Source organism: Rhea americana, unplaced genomic scaffold, assembly GCF_003343005.1.
Source record: "Rhea americana isolate MKP2758 unplaced genomic scaffold, rheAme1 scaffold_191, whole genome shotgun sequence".
Taxonomy (NCBI): Eukaryota; Metazoa; Chordata; class Aves; order Rheiformes; family Rheidae; genus Rhea; species Rhea americana.
This window is the reverse complement of record NW_028186050.1, coordinates 425,799-445,940: the sequence shown is the minus strand read 5'-3', so window position 1 is coordinate 445,940 and position 20,142 is coordinate 425,799. Positions and strand designations below refer to the sequence as shown.

At 36.2% G+C, this 20,142-nt stretch overlaps 1 protein-coding gene across 1 annotated transcript in view; it reads right to left on the bottom strand.

Annotated features, from left to right (window-relative positions):
- TXNRD2 (thioredoxin reductase 2) overlaps positions 1-20,142 on the bottom strand; it is a 38,090-nt gene that overhangs the window by 946 nt on the left and 17,002 nt on the right. The window contains exons 12-17 of the mRNA XM_085302696.1: positions 13,489-13,625; positions 8,130-8,225; positions 7,823-7,915; positions 6,400-6,471; positions 4,550-4,647; positions 1-2,251 (exon numbers count right to left, since the gene is read on the bottom strand). The exon at positions 1-2,251 is cut by the window's left edge and continues 946 nt beyond it. Of these exons, the coding sequence (XP_085158822.1) occupies positions 2,122-2,251; positions 4,550-4,647; positions 6,400-6,471; positions 7,823-7,915; positions 8,130-8,225; positions 13,489-13,625 (626 nt within the window). The 3' untranslated portion in view covers positions 1-2,121. The remainder of the gene's footprint in view (positions 2,252-4,549; positions 4,648-6,399; positions 6,472-7,822; positions 7,916-8,129; positions 8,226-13,488; positions 13,626-20,142) is intronic.

Genomic DNA, 20,142 nt, shown 5'->3' with positions numbered 1-20,142 from the left:
AACAGCTGGGAAAAATCTTGTAGGTTTTTGGCTGTATCATATCCCTAGGCCTCTATTAAAGTAGACAGGAACTTTCTGAGTGCACAGGTAGGCACACATTCACTTGCAGATGTAAAATTTTCATAGCCTTTCTTCTAAAGGTAGTAGTAATGTTTGGGTAGCGTTCCAACTATACTTCTACTCAAAATATTTTTCATCCACAAACCTATGGTTGACTTCAGAGCTGAAAAAAAGGCATAGGGAATGCCACTTGCACTTCTACTGTATCACTCCTTCCTTCTTTTACTAGAAGTGTCATGATGCTTTGCAGAGAAAGCACTTAAGGATWTTTTTTGTTTTTAAAATCAGAACAAATCATTGAAAACAGAGTATTTTCGTATCAATGAGAGTGTGATAAATGCCATTACATCTATTTTTTTAATATCTAATCAATTTTTCTCAAATAGTTTCTCGTGACAGGCACAATTTCGGTGGTAAGAAATATTTCACCCTTGAAATAGACCAATCATTTGTCTGTGTTGCAATAAGCAGTGAAACAGGAGTCAAAGAAAAATATGGCAAAGGTATACATGATCGTGAGACTATTCTCCCAAACCGCAATAATCAGGACAGCTAAGAAAATACCAGATTTCACTTGCAGAAACATTGATATAAATTAATGGGGGAAAAAAAAAAGATCGTTTTACCTAGAAGATCACTTCTCCCTTTCCTGCATGCGTTATTCTAGTGTAAGGGGTGCAAAATCTTAGTGACTATGCTTATCAAAATATTGGCAACTGCAACTTGGACTGAAATTCAAAGCAATTTGTTTTGGGTATTGCCTTTGTCAGGCTACCTATTTAACAGGGTTCTGCAAAAGAACCTTCACTGTAAGATTTCTTATGTTTTTTGTTGTTACAAATTAACCAGCATCTCCCCCTTCTGGCTAGAGGAAAAAAAAGCAGGAACTTGCAGTAGAAACATGCTTTGTTACTCTGGCCAATATTCTGAAAAAAGTTTGCAGATAATTATTTTCAAAGAGTGTTCTGAGCTGGACCATTTCTTCTCTAAATTATTCTTTAATACAGTTCCCTTCAGTAATATATATTTTATTAATGTCCAAATCTCAGTCCATTTAAAAGGGGCATCCAGCTTATCAGTGACTAAATATTAAAAACAAACCAAAGTTATCACTGTCAGCCAGATTTCCACATTCTATCAAAGAGAAAAAACTGCACGAACTGGAATATTTGTTGCTTTGATTCTACTTGTCATTATTCCTTAACATGTGGTGTTCAAGCAGTAATTTGTGAGATATGTCTATTTAATTTGAACTGAAATGAATTAGCAATTTCCAGAGTGGGAAGAGAATTCACCATAACCTGAAACACTTTCTTTAGCACCTCTGAACTGACAAAAAAAAAATCTATCAGCCTTCACACCATAATGTTATGACCACCCTGCCAAGGAATTCACCCAGTAGCTTGCACAGCTTCAGTGATAACTKATTTTCTATTAAATTCTATATATTAAACTATATATATAGCACATTTTAAAGAAAAAAACAAAGATGTCTGCTTACCTATCATTACACACTCTAGGAACTTGTTTCTGTTGGTGAGTACAAAGTCTCAGTGTCCAAGATTAAGATCAGTAATGAACTAGCCAAGTACTTCAGAGAAGGTATCTTCAGTGCACTTCTAAACGAGGCCCTGTCTGATTCCTGGAATCTATATGAACATAGTGCAAGACACATCTATTGGCAGACAAGCTTGTATGACAACCATTTAAACTGTAGAAGGCCTCAGATGGCAATGGCTTCAGATACATATTTTTGAATATATATATATATATATATATATATATACATATATATATATAAAACAGTGATTAATCCTTAGCTCTGAGCAAGAGAAGAATTATAGATACCTTGAAAGGGAGAGAGAGATGTGTTAAAGTAGAACCACATTGATTTTAGAACTATGAGGATGGGAGGACAATTTCTTTGTCTGGTTGTGAGAAAAAAAGGTGTATACAGAGGGAATCAGAAAGATTCCTGGAACTCCAACCATTAAACTGGTTTCAAATAAAAATGCCCCYTTTCTATTTTGTGCTCTTTTTCCTTCTTTCCAGGGATGGTATTTAACCTCAACAGCCTGTGACTGTTGCATCCAAGCCGGAACGCTTTGTAATATGTAACTTGGTAACTTCTTCAGCACAAGTAGGGTGAATGCCAATTGTCTTCATTAGTTGAGGATACGTAGCACCACATCTACAAAAAAGAAGAAGAAAAAAAAACAGTCATACACCATTWACCTAAAATTGCTAGAATGCCCTAAAGCATCAAACCAATCTTGTTCTTGTCTATTTTATCAGGTAGAGGAGTTGTATTTAAAGTTATTCTTCAAACAATTCTGTCTATTAGTTCTCAGATACCTACACAACAAATATTTAAACACTTAACCTGACAACACTTAGATAGAGAAGAATTGTCCTAAGAGTTGACACAGAGATAATCAAGCAATTTATCCAAGGTCACAAATGAACCTATGGAAAAACACATGACAAAACTGCAACCTCCAGCTTTTCTTGTACTTGTATATGTGTTTTGCACACACACACACACACACATGCACGCACACAGAGAGAGAGAAAGAAAATCTTCATTAGGACTGCAGGCAAAAATCTGAAGGAAATAACACCAGAATACTTTTTCATGATCCTAAAGAAAGTCAGGTGTTTATACTAAAGTTATCAAGTGTTAAGAGGAAAATTTCATCCCCTACTTAAAAACAAAACAAACAAACAAAAAAGCTCCCAAAAACAAACTTGAGCTAAAATTCTATTTGCTTCATTCCTTCATTGGTCTAATCACATTCTTAGACTTGATGACTTTTCTTTGAGCTGGTCCTCACAGTTTCCTGGCCAGTCACTCTGTAAGAATAGCTGAAATTAGTCTAATTTTAGGAATCATTTCAAGCCCTCAATGGAATAATGTTCCCTCCCTCCATGAAATATGACAAGATAGCCACAAGTCTTCTTCTGGTGTCCCACCTACATTCATGATAACACCACAACGGAAAATCATTGCTGAGCACAGATGTTACCAGAGTGCTAAATGGGGAGGGAAGAGGGAAAAATCTTCTTTTGGAGAAACTGAAGTGAGGCCTAATATTTGACAAAGGAGAAGAGAAGCTCATACTTACAATGGGTGTTCCACAAAACTCCAGATTTGTGAAGTACAATAGAAACCAACATAAGGATCTGACCTGCTGAAAACCTCTTTCTGTGGCTGAAGTTTTAATTTCCCTCAGGCAAGGCAGAAAAGCATTCCAGTTTCATATGCTTCCTTTTCACTGGTTATTTTGGATAAAACTTCAAAACAATGACATCCTAAGAAATGTAGTTCTAGAATCTATACCACTGGCAATTAATGGACTACAAACACATGTTGAAAATATGTACTCAGGATATACTGCARTCAGTGATTTCTAAGATATTCCTCACGTGATACTTGCAGTCCTGCCTTCTTAATCCTTCCTGCTTTTCATTTGTGCTAGTCGCTCACAACTGTAAGACTAAAACTGCAATAAAATTGTGACGATATTCAGGACAATGAGCTGACATCACACTATAGGGGGGAACTTTCTTGCATCCCATTGATTATTTTCTTCAAAGATGAGTTAAATACTGTAATTTAGTAATATTTATATATATATATGAATCAATATTTCTGAAGATGTAAATCAGATATAAGAGGAGAAATATAAACTAAGTAAGAAATAATTGATGTACACAAGAGAGATAGCAGAAATGCTCCATCTAACCAGAAAAGATCCAGAATCATTCCTTACTCCTTCAATAGGAGGACAATATACAGGTAAGGAAAAAACACACTTCTATATTCATTTTTGAACAAACTGTTGAACAAGAACAGATCACAAACGTTCATCCACTTTGGATAAGTATGTTATTGCACTGATCAGAAAGCTCCAGACCAGAGAACCTGCTCTCTTCCACCATCCTACAGAGACTTCTTCCCTACCATCTCATATAGTGATTAGCTTATACCCCAGAAACAAAGATTCATGCAAGTCCTTACTGAGATTTTAAGGAGCTATGGCTATGCACATTTAAACATGAGATTAGGAAAAGAATTCTTGGCAGCTGTAAGAAAGCTTCTTATGGAAAGCACAAATATCCTTTTACAGAAGGGACTCAAAAGACTATATGGTGATTACCTATCCTGTGCATAGAATGCAAAGGCAGCCACTCTCTCTCCGAAAAAAATGGCATTAGTAAGCGCATGTACAAGTTTATTTTTTGCTTAAACAATATCAAGCCAGCATTATATTTTTCCTTAACTATATCCAGTATTTCTATAACTAAATCCAGTATATCTTAATGAAGAACTGCAGCATTTTTGGTGAAAATATGTGCAATACTACAAAAAAGTAACAAAAAGCATAGCTTCTTTATAGCGTTGCCAAAACTAGGCAGCTATCTTTTATAATCTTGCAATAACCTAAAAAAATGGCTTTAGAAGCTAGAGACATTCYTTTGTACTTACTTGATTCCAAGTGCAAATCCTTGAATAACTTCGCCTGCATTTGGTCCAACGAAATGAAGGCCAAGGATTCGCTGCTCTCTCTCTCGTAAGCACACCATCTGAAAACAATACACTACCTAGAGATTTTTTCTTAGAGCATCTAAAGATAAGGCACAAAGACGAATCAAATGAAACTGAAGTGCCCTAAGATCCCAGTTCAGCAGTGTATCCCCGGCATGCAAAGAACTTAAGCACTTGCCCAAATTTTACCAACTTCAGTAGGTCTTATGCTTGTCCTTAAGAACTTTCCTGGATCAAAGCTTTATTAGCGTATTTCCTTCAGACTTCAGGGAGCCATTGACAACCAATAATTTGAGGTATATTTAATACTTTATTGCTTGTTATCTGTATGAAATCCTTAAAATATCCTCTGTAGTCCAATAACCAGACCTATGTCATTGTGAAGCTGAAGGGCAACCTTAGCATTTCTCTGAGCTTGTACAGGAACTCTCGGCAGCTAATCAGCTGTAGCTCCAAAGTTGGCCACCACCAATTATAGGACTTTCTGTGCCTTTGTAATTCAGTTTGTGAACACTCATAGTAGAATGTTTGGTTAGATATATTTACCACATCAACCATATGACCTAAAAAGGATTCAAGCCTTGGAAGCAGCCAAAGATGAAGATGAATAATTAAGTATCTCTGAAGGCCTGAATCACTGCACGCTTGCTTCTATTAAAGAACATCATGAATATATTATGCCTTTAAGGACAGCATCTTTATCACTATAAAAAGAAAGTCAGAGTCTCCCTGTGTCCTCCCATCAAGCACTAAATAATCACTGATCTGACAGGTTCTGCTACTCAGTAAAGGCTGTGGATTTGTTCATCAGGAATCCCCAGAACAGCACTCCTGAAACGGTATTCTCAGTACTGAAAGAACAGAACAGAAAACCAAAACAAAATAAAAGATGCTCTTAGAGTTTGAAGCTCGAAGTTTAATGCTTGTTTGTGCATCTTGGAAATTTAATCAGCATTATATTCAATGTCATCCAACAACTACTATGCCATTACTACTCTGCTGTCAAGTACTCAGCTGCACTGATGTAATTTAAAAGAAACAGCTGAAAAGAATAAGCATCATCTTAGTTGCAATGCTTCTTGGGACAGTTAAGGTAGATATCTAGCTACTTAAAGAAGTCAGAAGTGACAAAACAGAAAAACTGGTTACAGCTATTGACAATGRATACTCCTTACATAACATAATAATAATTTGCTTAATAATTTGTGATAGACCTACAGAAGTCATTACATTTATTCCACTATGAGAAGTTAGTCCCCTGATATTCGAGAGAAAGGAAAAGAAAACTAGGATATATTCCACTGATACTACCCTCCACTTAGATAAGACTGTTGTGCACAAGTACATCAAAAACCTTTTCACAACTGAAGCAACTGGACTGATCTAGGAGATGATAGGTTTCAATTCTGACATTCCACATACTGGTCTAAACAGGGAGATTTTGTGTTTATGAACAAGACATGGAACAATTTAGTTTTGTGAGCTTTATGCTTTTTGGGGGGGAGGGGGGGAAAGGGGGGGCCGTGTACTTTCCCAAAGGGTGGTATATTACATATAACTAGTCTGGAACTCTGCTAAGGGAGGTAGAGATTGGTCTTTATGAAATTTGGAGTATTTCTTAGGAACTTAAGAGCATGGAGACTCATCAGGAAAATGTCAGCTCTGAAAAACACTAATATGTGTAAAGTTTTTTTTTTTTTTTTTTTTTTTTTTTAATAGTCCTCCTTAAAATGGATTGTACCACATCTCTTTTTTAAAGATAAAGCAAGTCAGAAGATGTCAACACTCACTTTCATATAGCATTGAGTTGCATCTCTTTCAGCCACTGTAAACTCTAAAGGTTTATAATACGCATGGTATACCTGGTAGGGAAAATAACATTTTCTGTTACAGCATACTATTATATTGAAAACAATTATTTTATATTACAATTATTACTATTACTGCATATTGATGATGTTACAAAAAACAAGAACAGATTTACTTATAGTTTGTTCATTATTTTATAGCAAGATATAGAAAGCACAATTAAGAGTTTAACACAAAACTTTCTTAGAAAACATTAGATTAGAAAGAAAACTAAAAAAAAAAAAAAAAAATAAATCCACTACATCAGGCTACTCAAATCAATGTTCCAAATTCAAAGTAAAGTTAGATATGTTCCTTCAGATGTCTCACAATCRAAAGTTTAAGTAATACCTTGTTTACAGAAAAAAATGAAATCCAAGAAGCTTTCCAAATCTATAACCATGGATACCACAAGGACAACTTAAACTGTAATTCTGCAGATTGCATAGTAAATGCTCATTTCTTTATTAATGATTTTGCTGGGGCTCCAGGATAAATTCATCAACTGAACTCACATACATGAATCACATCAGCATCTTATGTACTCCACATATCAATTGCCTGTCTTTGTCAGGTAAGAACAATTGTTCTTACTTGGTATTTCTATAATTCTAAATGGCATCTGTATCCAGAAATCCAGATAAGTAGTCCAGGACATATTTTAAAGAGTATGCTATATTTCAGAATAACAGAAATCAGAAATAATAATTGACCTAACATAAAGTAGAGGATTTATAATTACAGTACTGCCCTTTATATTTCCACAGCTTACTGAGTCATATACTGACAAGCTTTACGATGAGGGAATAAAAGYAATACAATCTATCTTTACAAATGTGACTTGTTTGAATTTTGGCTTATTATAAGAGTGACTGTGAATTTCCTCACCATGAGTACCATAATCTCATTATTTATCTCAGAGGACTAGGTGGGAATATATACCATATCAGCTCTTCCCCAATATGCAGTGCCTATGCACATCAATTGAAGATACTTTAGCCACAAAAAAAGGCAAATAGCAGCTTATGTGACTATTTCTAGGGGCGTCCAAAGTTTAGAATAATGGACATGGCCAGCATTTCTGACAACTGAAAGGAGCATAACTGTCATTTAATAACGACACAAAATCACTTGTTAAAATAGAGACTAATTTAAAACATCACTGCAGTCAGATTCTATTATTTTAAGACCACTAGGTTACAATTTCCATTGTGACATGTTACAACAACTTTAAAGCTCTGAGCTTTTCTGAAGACACCAACTCCCTCACGGTAAACCCCCTAATTTTGGAGGACCAAAAATTTTTGCTTAATAACACATGGAAACTTCTATCTTTTCATGACACAACTATAAAATTAAACTTACCTCAATATTATCTGATCCATAACGTTGCACAGCCTCTTCTTCTGACAGTCCAACACAACCATATTCCAAAGGAGTGAAAACTGTAGTAGGTACCTGCTTGTGAGGAAACAACAGAAAACCATATGTTGAACCATATGAAGCAGCTACGTGGCAGATACAGGGGAGGCTTTCACATAAGTGAGAAGTATAGCTCTGTCTCTTTGGCTACTGTCAAAGCTGGATTCCAGAAGACAAAATATAATTCTTTTTTATTTTAAAAAAAGTTTTATTATTGAAAGAAGAATTGAAAGAAGAAGTAACAACTCACATTGTCATAGTCCATCAGTTCTGAAGACTGGCCAAAAAGACGCCGAGCCAGAAGTTTCCCCGCAGCTATTGCTGTGGGTGTCAATTCAGGGCGGCCCTGAGAAAGGAGCACAAAACTTTGTTTTAACTAAGAGAGAAGTAACATACGAGGATTTCTCCTGGGACAATGGGCAGAGGAAGGCCAGATCTTTGGAATTCCACCTTAGTAGCCTGGACTCCAAATGGAGGAAAGAGCAATCGTTTCTATCCAAACATGCTTTTAAGTGTCTGAGCTTGAGAGCTGTCTTGATGTGGGAACAAACACCATGAATGAATGCATGTCAAAATCTTACATCTTATCATGTTATCAAGTGTTTTTTGATCATCCTTTTAAAGCAAAAAAAAAAAAAACACAACTTAAAAACCCTAGTATAAAGCAAAAATGTTTTAAAACATCAGACCTTTTTTAAAAAGTTGTCTACCACATTGTTACAAAACATGGATTCAACTTGTGCAAAAAAAAACTTTGCTATTTGCAAGCACAATTACTGACTTCCTATGTTGATCCTGGATCACAAAAGTAGAACACTATTTGGCAGCACTGCAACCTACACTAGCTTGTGTTGGTCCCAATCTCAAACTCTGGTATTAGGGAAGGGCAGGAAAAGGATTGCTATTGGCAAATACTAGCTCTCTGCATCTAAGAAATGGAATGATAGCTGGGTATGACTAGGATATGCTCCAGTTCAAGCTTGAGTCCTGGCTATTTTTATATCCAAACAGGATAACGTGGTGTGCCAGAACCCTAATTTTGAATGCTGGCACAATACTAGGGCATCAGAAGTCCAGTGCTAGTTTTGAGCAAGCTGGAAATTTTTGCAAATGAAATAAGGCATTTTAAAAGGAATTTTTGAAGTTTGAGTCCACATAAGTTAATAAGCTCTAATAAACTTTATCCAAGAATAGATCATCAAGATGTCTGTCTGAGATGTGAGAGACATCAAAAATCTAGAAGGAAYGATGTGGAGGCATAAAAAGCCATGACTGGAAAACAGTACCTTCATGGGACAGTGTGGAATGCTTTATAAAAATTGTGAAATTTTGACTCATATAGGTCCTATCTAGATCCAACATTTGTCAGATTCCTGCAAAGCCCCATTTGGAACTAGTTGTCCAATAATTCCTCAAAGAGAGCCTTTAGCAGGAATTAAAATAAAGATGTCCCACCAGGCACATTCCAGCTTTTTAAACCTTTATTATCCTAATATTTTTGAGCATTTAATTTATCAYTATCCATTTCTCTTTCCCAGATTATCTTTTCTGTATGTTGTTAGGTAATTTCTGTTAAAGGTATTAGCTGCCATTTACTTCAGTACATATAAASTATCAGGCAACTGCATATTGATACATATTTATGCTTTTATCTGTACTAATAACCACTTAAGTTCAGACTGCTGTTCCAAAAAGCAAATCCAAATAACATGAAAAGCTCTTATGTCCGATCTGGTAACAAACACTCCTTATTCTAATTTTTAATGAAGACTAATCTATTTTTCCCCACGGCCCATGATTAACCATGACACTGCAAGCCTAAGATCCATCAAATCATACGTTTTCAAATCTAGCATTTTGATTTTCAAGTCTGTAAATGTCATTTACTAGATGAAATTTGCCATTTGTTTTTTCTTACACACATTTGCCTGAAACATGGCTGCCAATCATCTCTCTAGCAGGAAATACAGATGTTGTTTTGGCATTCCAGAAATGAATAGAAGATTGGAACGGAAGATAAAATTGTGAAAGCGCTGCCATGCATTCCATAAAACCCAGCTAATTACTAAAACATCCATGCAGATAAAGCTCAATTTCTCATAAACAATAGCTTAAAGACCTTCCCTGGTAAATATTTGAAATGAACATTCACTTTGCAGTCATGTGTAGAATTACTCTGCTGAGTATTATGGATATGAATTGTTCATAAGAATCCTCCAATGTATTATACATTTAAACTAKATGGCTCCTAGGAGAGTTTAAAAAGCTTTGAAGTCCTGAGTATTTGCTCTAACACGACTCTTTTTTGGTCTTATTTCTATTCATAGCAACACATTGTACATTCCACCTTCTCTACACATCTTTGTTATAAAACCCTTTGAAATATGACAGATRTATAATGTTGTGTATATATGGCAAACCTCCTTCTAAGAGGACATCTTTATAGTGCATGCTGTGCTTATTAACATGACTGGAGGAAGAATTTTAACGCCTAGACCAGCTCTGCAAAGATTCAAATTAAAATTCCAGTCTGGTCATCCTCATCCTGATTACAGAGGATGAAAAAACCTAAAWACAATTTCACCTGTCAGTTGAAAACTCTATATTGCCAAAGCTTAAAAAACCTTTTGAGGGTAGACAAACCAGCCAACCTACGAGGGGTTTTTCCCCTTCCTCYAAATGAACAGCTTGAACAACTTCAGGATTTCATTGTCTATACAAGGGTGCAACAAGACACCCATGCACACATAGTTTCCCACTTAAGCCAGCTGGGTAAGGCTCCCAAATGAAAACACTGATTCTGAACATGTCAGCAAACATTCTCCTCCCCTCTCCCAGGGAACTGAATTAAAAAAAAAAAAAGGAGGGGGGGGTATAGAAAAGATAGTCTTTGCTATTTAGTGTCTACTCAGTGTGGCATGGGTAAGGGGGAAGAGGTGGAACTGGGAGTTACTTGCAAAGGTATAAACAATCAATAACATCTTACAGCAGCAAAGAAACTGAGACAGGGAAGGAGTGGAGAAAAAAGAAAAGGCCCGAACAGGAACACTGAAGACAAAATCCTATTTTTATAAGCAATATTAGGGATCAGYGATGCTCATTTGCAGGAAGGAAGGTTCTCTTTCCTGCCCTTTTTGCAGTCTCCTCAGGAACATCACACACCAAGCTGCACAGCTTTGTGGTTCTCTAAGAATACAAAAAGAAGAATCAAATGCATCCTACTGAGCTGTGCACTGACACCAACTACACTATGAACTTTTTTTCTCTGCTGGTTCTCRTGCCAGTGAGATTTATTATCTAAATTAATTTTAACTTTAAAAATGAATTTAGAATTCAAATAAAATCATTTTATTGCTTAGCATTTTAGCATTTTTGCTGGCTCACATTGCACTGGGGATCAGATTTGATAACGGCAAGAATTCCTTCTCTCTTTTGATTTTATAAAGGCAAGAGTACYATACTGTGATTTGCTTAATTCCCTATCCCAGAGCACTGAGATGATAAGCAAGTTTAAGCTTAAGATAATATTTCTACGAGGCACTCACTTAACTCTCCAGTTTTCCCCAGTTGTACACTGAACATAGTATAAAAATGTGTTTTTACCAGTTACGTTTAGAAGTCACTATTATACAATTCTAGTTTGAAAATCTGAGCTAACATAGACAAAAGCAGGAAAAGGAAACCAAAGGCTTAACAAAGAAATGAAAATAACCAATAAATGAAGACCTGACTTTTTAGATCTGGAGTAGGAAAGAGGAGAGCATCCTGCCTTCAACTTTATATTTCTTASTTAACCAAATCCTCAAAGCACAGAAGACAAAAAGCATCCAAAAGGAAATGACTTGCCCAGAATAACACTGCAGATTGGCAGCAGAATGAGCAACACAATCTAAGGCCTTGCCAACATTGCCTCTAACAACTGCCGCTTGGATGAAATTAAAAAGAAAAGTTTGGAAAGCAGGAGGCCCATCCAAAGCATATACCAGAGACGAGCAGGGCTAGGAGGTGATTATAAGTAGAAAGAAGACTTCAGGAAATACCCAGAGCATGAAGTGACAAGTACAGAGGAAACTTCCATATGGACAGAGAAGAAAGGAGAGGAACTGTACATAATTCCGAGGCTCTGAGTGAACAGACAGGACAGAAAAGCTGTGGAGAGTAATGAAAAAAAAAAAAAAAAAGGAGAGAAATAGCTGAGCAGGAAAGAGCTTTAACACAGTTAAAAAGGAAATGTCAAGTCATTCACATGAAGATGGAGACAGACAGGAAGAAACACATGCCTAGATACAGGGAAAGAGGTCAGGAGTGCTCAGTAGATTTATGAGATTTAAGGGTCTCTGACTGTTCCAGGGTCCAGCCAGGAATTTGCAGGGCTATCTCCAACACATCATGTAACCTGTTACATCTCTTCAAAAAATCAGAGCACCTGTAGTATTTATATTTGGCATAATTACAAACCTTTTAAAGGTCCTTCAAAATACATTATATATGGGCTTTGGATACCTTTAGAGTATTTAATTTCCAGAGTTTTTTAAAAATGTCTGGAAAATGTCCATTATATCAAAACCAATCTTGACTGTCAGGGATGGCCACTTTTTGCACTGTAAGTCCACTGTTCAGAAATCAGCCATACATTGTTTTTTATGAAGACAACATATTTCAAGATGCCAGCTTGAAAATATAGAATCTTAGAATCAGTAAGGTTGGCAGGGACCTCTGGAGATCATCTAGTCCAAACTCCCTGCTCAGCAGGGTCACCTAGAGCAGGTTAGACAGGGTTGCATCCAGGCGGGCCTTGAATATCTCCAGAGAAGGAGATTCCYATACAGTAGACAAGCTTAGTTTTCAGTTTACAGAACTAAGTGACTCAAAGTATTTGAGTATATTTTGATCACAGATAATTTAATTCTATTGCTMATCCACAAAGTTAAGGTCATGGAGTTCTGTTTTTGCATCTGTAACAAGAACAAAAAAAATGTTTTGCTCAAGCTAGTAATTTTTTTTAAAAGGCTCGTTATTATTCATGTGGCATAAACATTCACAAATCATGAATAGAAGTCAAATGTATTAAGTACTTGGAGCACTGATTTTTATTTATTTATTTAATTAATTAATTCTGAAGGCACACACTTTTAATCAGAAATATTTTTGCATCAGGGAACAGAAATGCTGTCTTAATCACAATTAAAACCTGAAACACTAAAACTATTTACAGAATTTGTCATGGTCATTCTCAATAGGTGTATTCAACTCCAGAAACTAATACCTATTTTYAGTCAGCATTCACAGGCATCACAAAGTCATGTTTAAAGTGATAAAAACATTATTAGAAAGATAATTAAAGTGATAAAGATATTATTATTAGCCTCTAACCAATGATGCATTGCCTGATAAGCATCAGTAATAATCTCTAATTCTCAGATACTTCACAAAATCCATGTGAAGGAAATTACTGACCCAGGTGGCTGGCATAAACACTACAGCTCTACAAAAGTGAAAAAGAGCAAAACACTAATATGCTGCAGCATGACGACATCTGGGGACTGGTTATTAGTCAGGAACAAAGTTGGCTTCCTGTTATTGTAAAATAGTTTATGTAGACTCAGTACCTCTGTTATGTCTCCAACTGCATAGATGTGAGGAACAGAAGTAGCTTCACTGGCATCAACAATGATCTTTCCAGTTTCAGAATTAGTTTTCACGCCAATTGTCTCCAAATTCAGAGTTTTAGTGTCAGGGACTCGGCCTTAAGGAAAACAAAAGAAATTAACTTAAAAACGATTTGAAAATTCTGGCAGAGTTAATCTAAAAACCTGTCATTCCCCATTATAGATTTCCAAATCCATCGTGCTATTTGATGGTCCAAGTAGAAAGAAAACAAAATGATGGTGAAAAGCTGTAGAAGTGGAAAGTATGGCTATGAATTCCTTTGTGAAAGAAGCTCCATCACCACTGCCTTTGCTTAGACTATTTAGAAGAAAGGTATCCTTTAAAAATGTGCAGGACACCATCCACTGCAAAGTATGCAAAAGCCAGCTGGTTTAATATTTATCACATGTTCTAAATATATTTTGCAAATAATATGAATATATAAACAAACAAACAAAAAGCATCTTCTAGAATGAAACTTATTAGTAAACACTAACTAAAAGGTACTCAGTACTGACAAAACAGCCTGCTGTGCACACTTGTGAACACAATTTATTAGTAATGCTGCCCAACATTAAACATTCCTGAAGTTCTCTTTTCTTCTTATCTTATACATTTACTTTAAAGATTTTGTAGTCCTCTCAGCTCAGGCAATAAAGTCTTATCAACTTTGCTCTAAGTCCTTAATGCTGATATATTTAGGGGAAACACTGTACAAACATTTTGTAGAATTTAAAACTATTATTTTCATTGGATTTAAAAATGAATGAGGCAAATTTTACTGTGTCTAGATTTTATTACAGCTTCGTCTTCCAAAGATTTTAAATTCCATCTCTTCCAGAGATTTCTCTCTCTAAATTACATTTCAAACTATACACCTTTAAAAATATTTTTTCAATGTTTTCTGCACAGAGTTACCACTAAGATCACCAAAATCTTGATAACACTACAATGAGCTTCTGTACAGTTACTAGCATAATGGGTCCTGATCCAGGACTGGAATATTAAATCCTATCCAATTTTTCAAACACATTTGAAAGTTAATGCAAACTGTCAATTTATCAGGTACTCCCAGAATTTGTAAGGACATACAGGGTCACATAGAGGAGATTACCCAAATATGTCCAAATGAAGGCAGTTTTATAATGTTGCCTCAATTTTCAGAGGCTATAAATGGATATATTTCTATCCTTTGTGTGGGAGTCATGATTTTGTGTTTGATGTTAATACAAAACTATAGCAAAGCAAACCAAAAAGGGAAATGTGTTTTCATTACAAAAACAAGGTCTTTGATGTTAATGTAGGAAATTATTAAACAAAAGGAAAACCTGGCTTGTCAATACAGATCTAATTATATGTAAACATATGATTCACTGCTTTATACATCTGCCATATAGCCAGGCCCCTCAAACAATGTCACATCTGAATGCCTCTGTAAAGACTTCTGTGTATTAATTTCATCTGGTGAAACCAACACTTCCTCTGGGAGTACTGACTGAAGCTGTCGGCACTTGGCTATCTGTCTGTCTTCCCTTCTCTTGTCCCCATGGGATGTTGATCTGCTGTTCCTTCTCTGCCCCCTGCTCCCCAGTCCTGATGCTATCAGGCAACAAAAATAATAAACCACTAGGACCTTATCTTGGCTCGGATGTGAAACAACTTCCTACCGTTGTATTTCTTTGTGTATTGAGAGTAAAGCCTGGATATTCTGCAAATGGACAGCTAATGGGGTTTTCTAGTTTCCCCTTTTTCCTGCCAGGCAGAGCCAAGAGAAAGCTTAGCACGCAATGGCAGGCGCTGAAAAAGTATTAAAAAAAAAAGGAAGAAGAAATAAAATAAAAACTGTCAATAGAGTCATTTAAAGAGCTGTGACAACAACAGCTGAGCTTATCAAATCTGCAGGATAATACTTATAACACTTCCAATCTATTTTAACACGTGCACAGTTTGGTATTAATAGCTAAGAGTTACAAAAAAATGTGTTGCTACTCAATGAAGTTTCTCTCCCAACTTCACTGCCTAAATATTATTTCTGAAAGCAAAAATAAAAACTTAGCTGAAACTTTATTGGCCTTTAGCCCCATCTGGCTCACTTCCATAAACTAGAATCACACTTACTCAAGCAAGCTTCACATCAAACTCACTAGCTCAGGTTCATGAATAGCCAGAGTGGCTTGGTAAGTTTTAACGACAAATTCAGGAAATCCTGACATTTCCCAACATTCACCTACTTGTATTATCAAATCAGTTGTTACTATTTCTTAGTAAGACTGGATGGGAAGGATATTTATTTCATATCCACAACTTAAGTTTTATTTTTTTTAATTTTTTTTTTTTTACATTTACAGCTTTACAAAAGGATGAGTTTATAGCTTCTTCCTAAGATCCAGAGGGCAATACAAAACTAGACCAAATTCTACCAGGCATCTACCAAGCACAAAAGAGAGTTTTTTTTTTTTAAAAAAAAACAAACCAGCACATGTGCTTTTAGTTTGAAGATGCTCAGCTGCCCCGAAATGTAAAGAACAAAGAAAAACAAGACTAACTTTAGCTTTTATTCAAAACAGTAAGAGGTTAGGCCAAACATCTAGGAGAAAGATGCCAATTCAAATCCTTAGAAAGGTTATGCGACTCTTGCATTTTTAATACTACACCGTAATCCCATATAAAAGACACCYACACAGCAACTACACAACTCTGAAAACCACACAGATCTCTCTTCTTGGGGCCTGTCCCCATTCACTTTTGACCCCCCAAAAAAGAGTAAAAAAAGAAAAAAAAGGTAACATTTCTACCTGGTTTTGTAAAACATAGCAATATGGTTTACTGAGGAAGCCATCAGCCAGCCTAGCTACAGAGAGCAACAAGAGACTGGTTAAAGCACGTATCTCAAAAACACACCAGATCRGTCACACTGTAATGTGGCCACTCCGTCCTATCATCTGCTGAGCAGTTTCAGGAATCAGGCCCTGCAGGGGCAGTTCCAGGCTGCTGCAACCAATGAGACTTTAGGTGCTGGACCTGCATCAGTGAGACTGAAGCAGCTAAAATGAGAAGAAACCATGAGAATCGGCATAGACAAGTCAGTATATTGCAGCAGTAAACCAGAGATAGCATATTCCTGCATACAGTAAGATTTCCCAGGGTGATAAAGGCACAGCTGACAGCAGCTCTGTAGAGCTTTTATAATGGGTCCTTTGCAACTTCTTAATCACAGAACTGGAGTGGTCTGTTTGCTCCCTAGCATTTGAAAAACCCAWACCAGAGCTAGCCACCCGTTTCATTATCAGGCATGTCAACGCCTACAGCCAAAAGTACGCTGAGCATTCTGCAGGGTGGCAGGATGGCTCTTCCAGCGTAAAACTGAAATTCAGCAGTCTTCTCCATGTCTTGCCTATATATTTGCATTTCAATCCATCACTTAATTGTCTCTACCCAATCTGAGATCTCAAGTTGACCTTGATCCAAAACCTCATCTGTTCATGACCCCTATCTTTTCCTCTTCCAAATCCCTCCTGAAAACCCACAAGTCATTCACCTACAGCAAGCTRATAACAGCCATGAGGACCAAGTCAGTGTAACTAATACTCAATACTCAGAAAAAAAAAATATTGACTACAGTAGAATTAGCAAAAGTAAAACAAACAAASAAACAAAACCCAACATACATTCAGAACCCTTCCACCATTGATAGAAGTGTGCACCAAGGTTACAGGGATATTTTTGAATACTTCATCCATTACTGATAGACTCTCAGCATATCTGCCACAATATGAAAAAAGATCTGACCTTTACTGAGTGCCAGGGCAATAACTGGTTCTTTGCTAAGTCTGCGAGGTTGTACTGCTTCTTGAAGYATTGATTAGCTATAATGAGTATACAGAAGAGTCATTTCTGCAGGGAGATTGTGGCTGCCCTGGTGCAATCAGTAATCACCCAGGCATCACCATCCACTGTATATCCAAAGTTATTTGCATCTTCAGACAACAAGCCAAGGAGCCTTTGCTTTGGTCCCAGTGAAACCAGAAAAGAAGACCAGCCCCAAATTCTGCATAACCAAACAAAAACCTTACAGTGTGGGGCAGACGTCTAACAATTGTAGTCGTTTTTTTTTTTTTCCCCAAGGTCCTTTGCAAGGTAAAGTGGACTTTCCTAGATGAAACTGCATTTCTCTTTACATTAATTTTCCCATGTTAAGCTTGCTGTAACCAAAGATTTTGTATGTCCTTAATGCCTGTTTCTGCAGTGTTAACCAATACCCACGATCCATTACCAAATGTGGTCATTGGCTTCAACCTCTTATACACTGATGAGTTAATGGAACCTGTATTCTGCAGAAAATGTCACATTAATTTTACTCGTCTTATGAAGTTATTTTGGAGCATTTTCCAGAAGTCAGTTTTTTATTTATTTATACCAACCTCTAGGTTTTAAAGTTAGAGGCCAGTCATTGCTTTTTAAAATCAATATCATCTGATATTCAAATTCAAAAATATTCTCTCATGCATATAGAGCTTATCTTAACATTTAACTTTTCCTCAACATGAAGGAGTGATTTTGGTAACCATGAGTTTGTAATACAAGTAGAATAAAGTAAGAGTTATATTCAAAGTTTGTGGCTGGGTTAAACAAAGGACAGGTGCAAAATGTACCATCCRAGTCCCTCTCAAAGCAAATAAATCACTGGAACATTAAAAATAGTGTCATTTAAATCTGGCTGAATGTCACAAAAACAAGCTATTAGCATAAAGGCATGAGGAAAAAAAAAAAAGCCAAAAGCACTGGCTGATGTAACCAGAGAGAATTTTCATTAGGAATCCAGAAACCACACCTTACTAAGACAGTCGTGAATTTAAAATAATAAGAAAGGGACATAAGTGGAGTTCAGAACAAAGACCCAGAGTTTAAGCAAACCAAATCACATTAGCACTAACAGTTTTCTGAGATCAACCCAGGTGCATTATTTTCTATTGAAAAGTCCATAGGTTAAAAATTGGATGCCAAAATCTGCTTGCAAAGRGGAGTCTAAAGCCTATCCTCTTTCCATAGGGGCTGGCAGAGTTGTACACATGGGAGATCACAGCAATATTCTACCATATGGGACTTTTCAAAGAAAATCTCCACGGAAAATTTCTGTTTTCTTAGTTAATCCAAACTGATTTGGTTGTAAGATCTGAAAAAAACAGAAGTATAGAAAGTGTGATATACTTAACCCTTTCTTGATATTGAACAATGATGATCTTATTTTACTGCACTAAAAAATAAATCTGCCAGACATCCATTCTGACACAAAAGAAAATGTTCTGAATAGCATAGGATGTGCAACACCTGATACCTTTTCAGCTTTGCATAGAGCTAAACACATAATTTCTTTTTATAGCAAAGATGATATTATTTCAAAGACACAGTGGCTTTCCTCCACGCCTGCAAATGCAAAGGAACTTGAAAATTGTTGTTCCACTTCTCTCATCAGGGAGACAACTCTCTTTTATAAAGTCAAACTTTAAATCTGCTGCTGCTCATGGCTCTTTTTATTAAGAATTTACTAGCACACTATTCCACTTTCCCTGACAAACTAATTTAGGATATTTTATAAACACCTGCTTAGTTTAATCATCAGTTCAATGTTGTTCCTCCACACAGCAAGACCCAATCAGATATGAGGTAATTAAGTATCTTTTCAAGGACTCTGGAAATTACCTGGACAAGTTCCAGTTACAACAGTAATGTTTTGTCATCTACTGCAATTTCAAATGGAAATTCTACTTGTCAGTTCCTGCTACATATTAGCTGTGTTGCAGCTGCAACATACGATTCATAGGTTTCAGCCCTCTGATAGGTGAGGCAATCCCTGTATATAAAGCTTGATCTTCTGCAATTTTGCCTCACAGATCAGCAGTAGCATCTATTCATGAGGTGTGAACCTCTACTCTTTGCTTTGGACTCTATACTTAGTCTGTGCATGTATAGACTTATCATTGTTTTGTAGCTCAGGTACATAAGGTGCCTATCATGGAAAGTTTTTTTGAGCCCTTAAGAGCATGGGGAATACTATATTAATACTAAAAGCTTATTTTTCACACTTTGCAAAAAAAATCTCAAAAGCTTATCAATTCAGGATATTTCTCAAACAAGCAGAAGACAGCACAAATAAAAGGCAAGACATTAAAGGACAAGACAGTCAAAAATCAAATAAATATCAAGAAAGATCTGTTTCAGTGATCTRGAATGCAACACAGCATAGTCACTCAGCAAGGTAACACAGATCTCTGACAGCTAACTGCRAAGAGTTTGGATTGAAACCTTTAAATGTAACTCTTGCACTGTTAGTAAACAATTTTAACATTATTCATAAAATCCTATTAATCCTACTAAAATCCTACTAAAATGCCACGATGTATTTACAGAAATAAATGATTATCTATCACAATTCAGGCTACAATTAGTTAACAATAGTGGCTGCTTTCTAACTAATTCTACAGGCTGACTTTCTTCAATCAGCATTGTAATTGGCCCATCTGCAGACAGGAAATCCTCAACACTACCAAGTTTCCCAGTCTATTATCTGAGACACCTGGTGTGGGTGTGTTGATACAGAGAAAAACAATGAATCA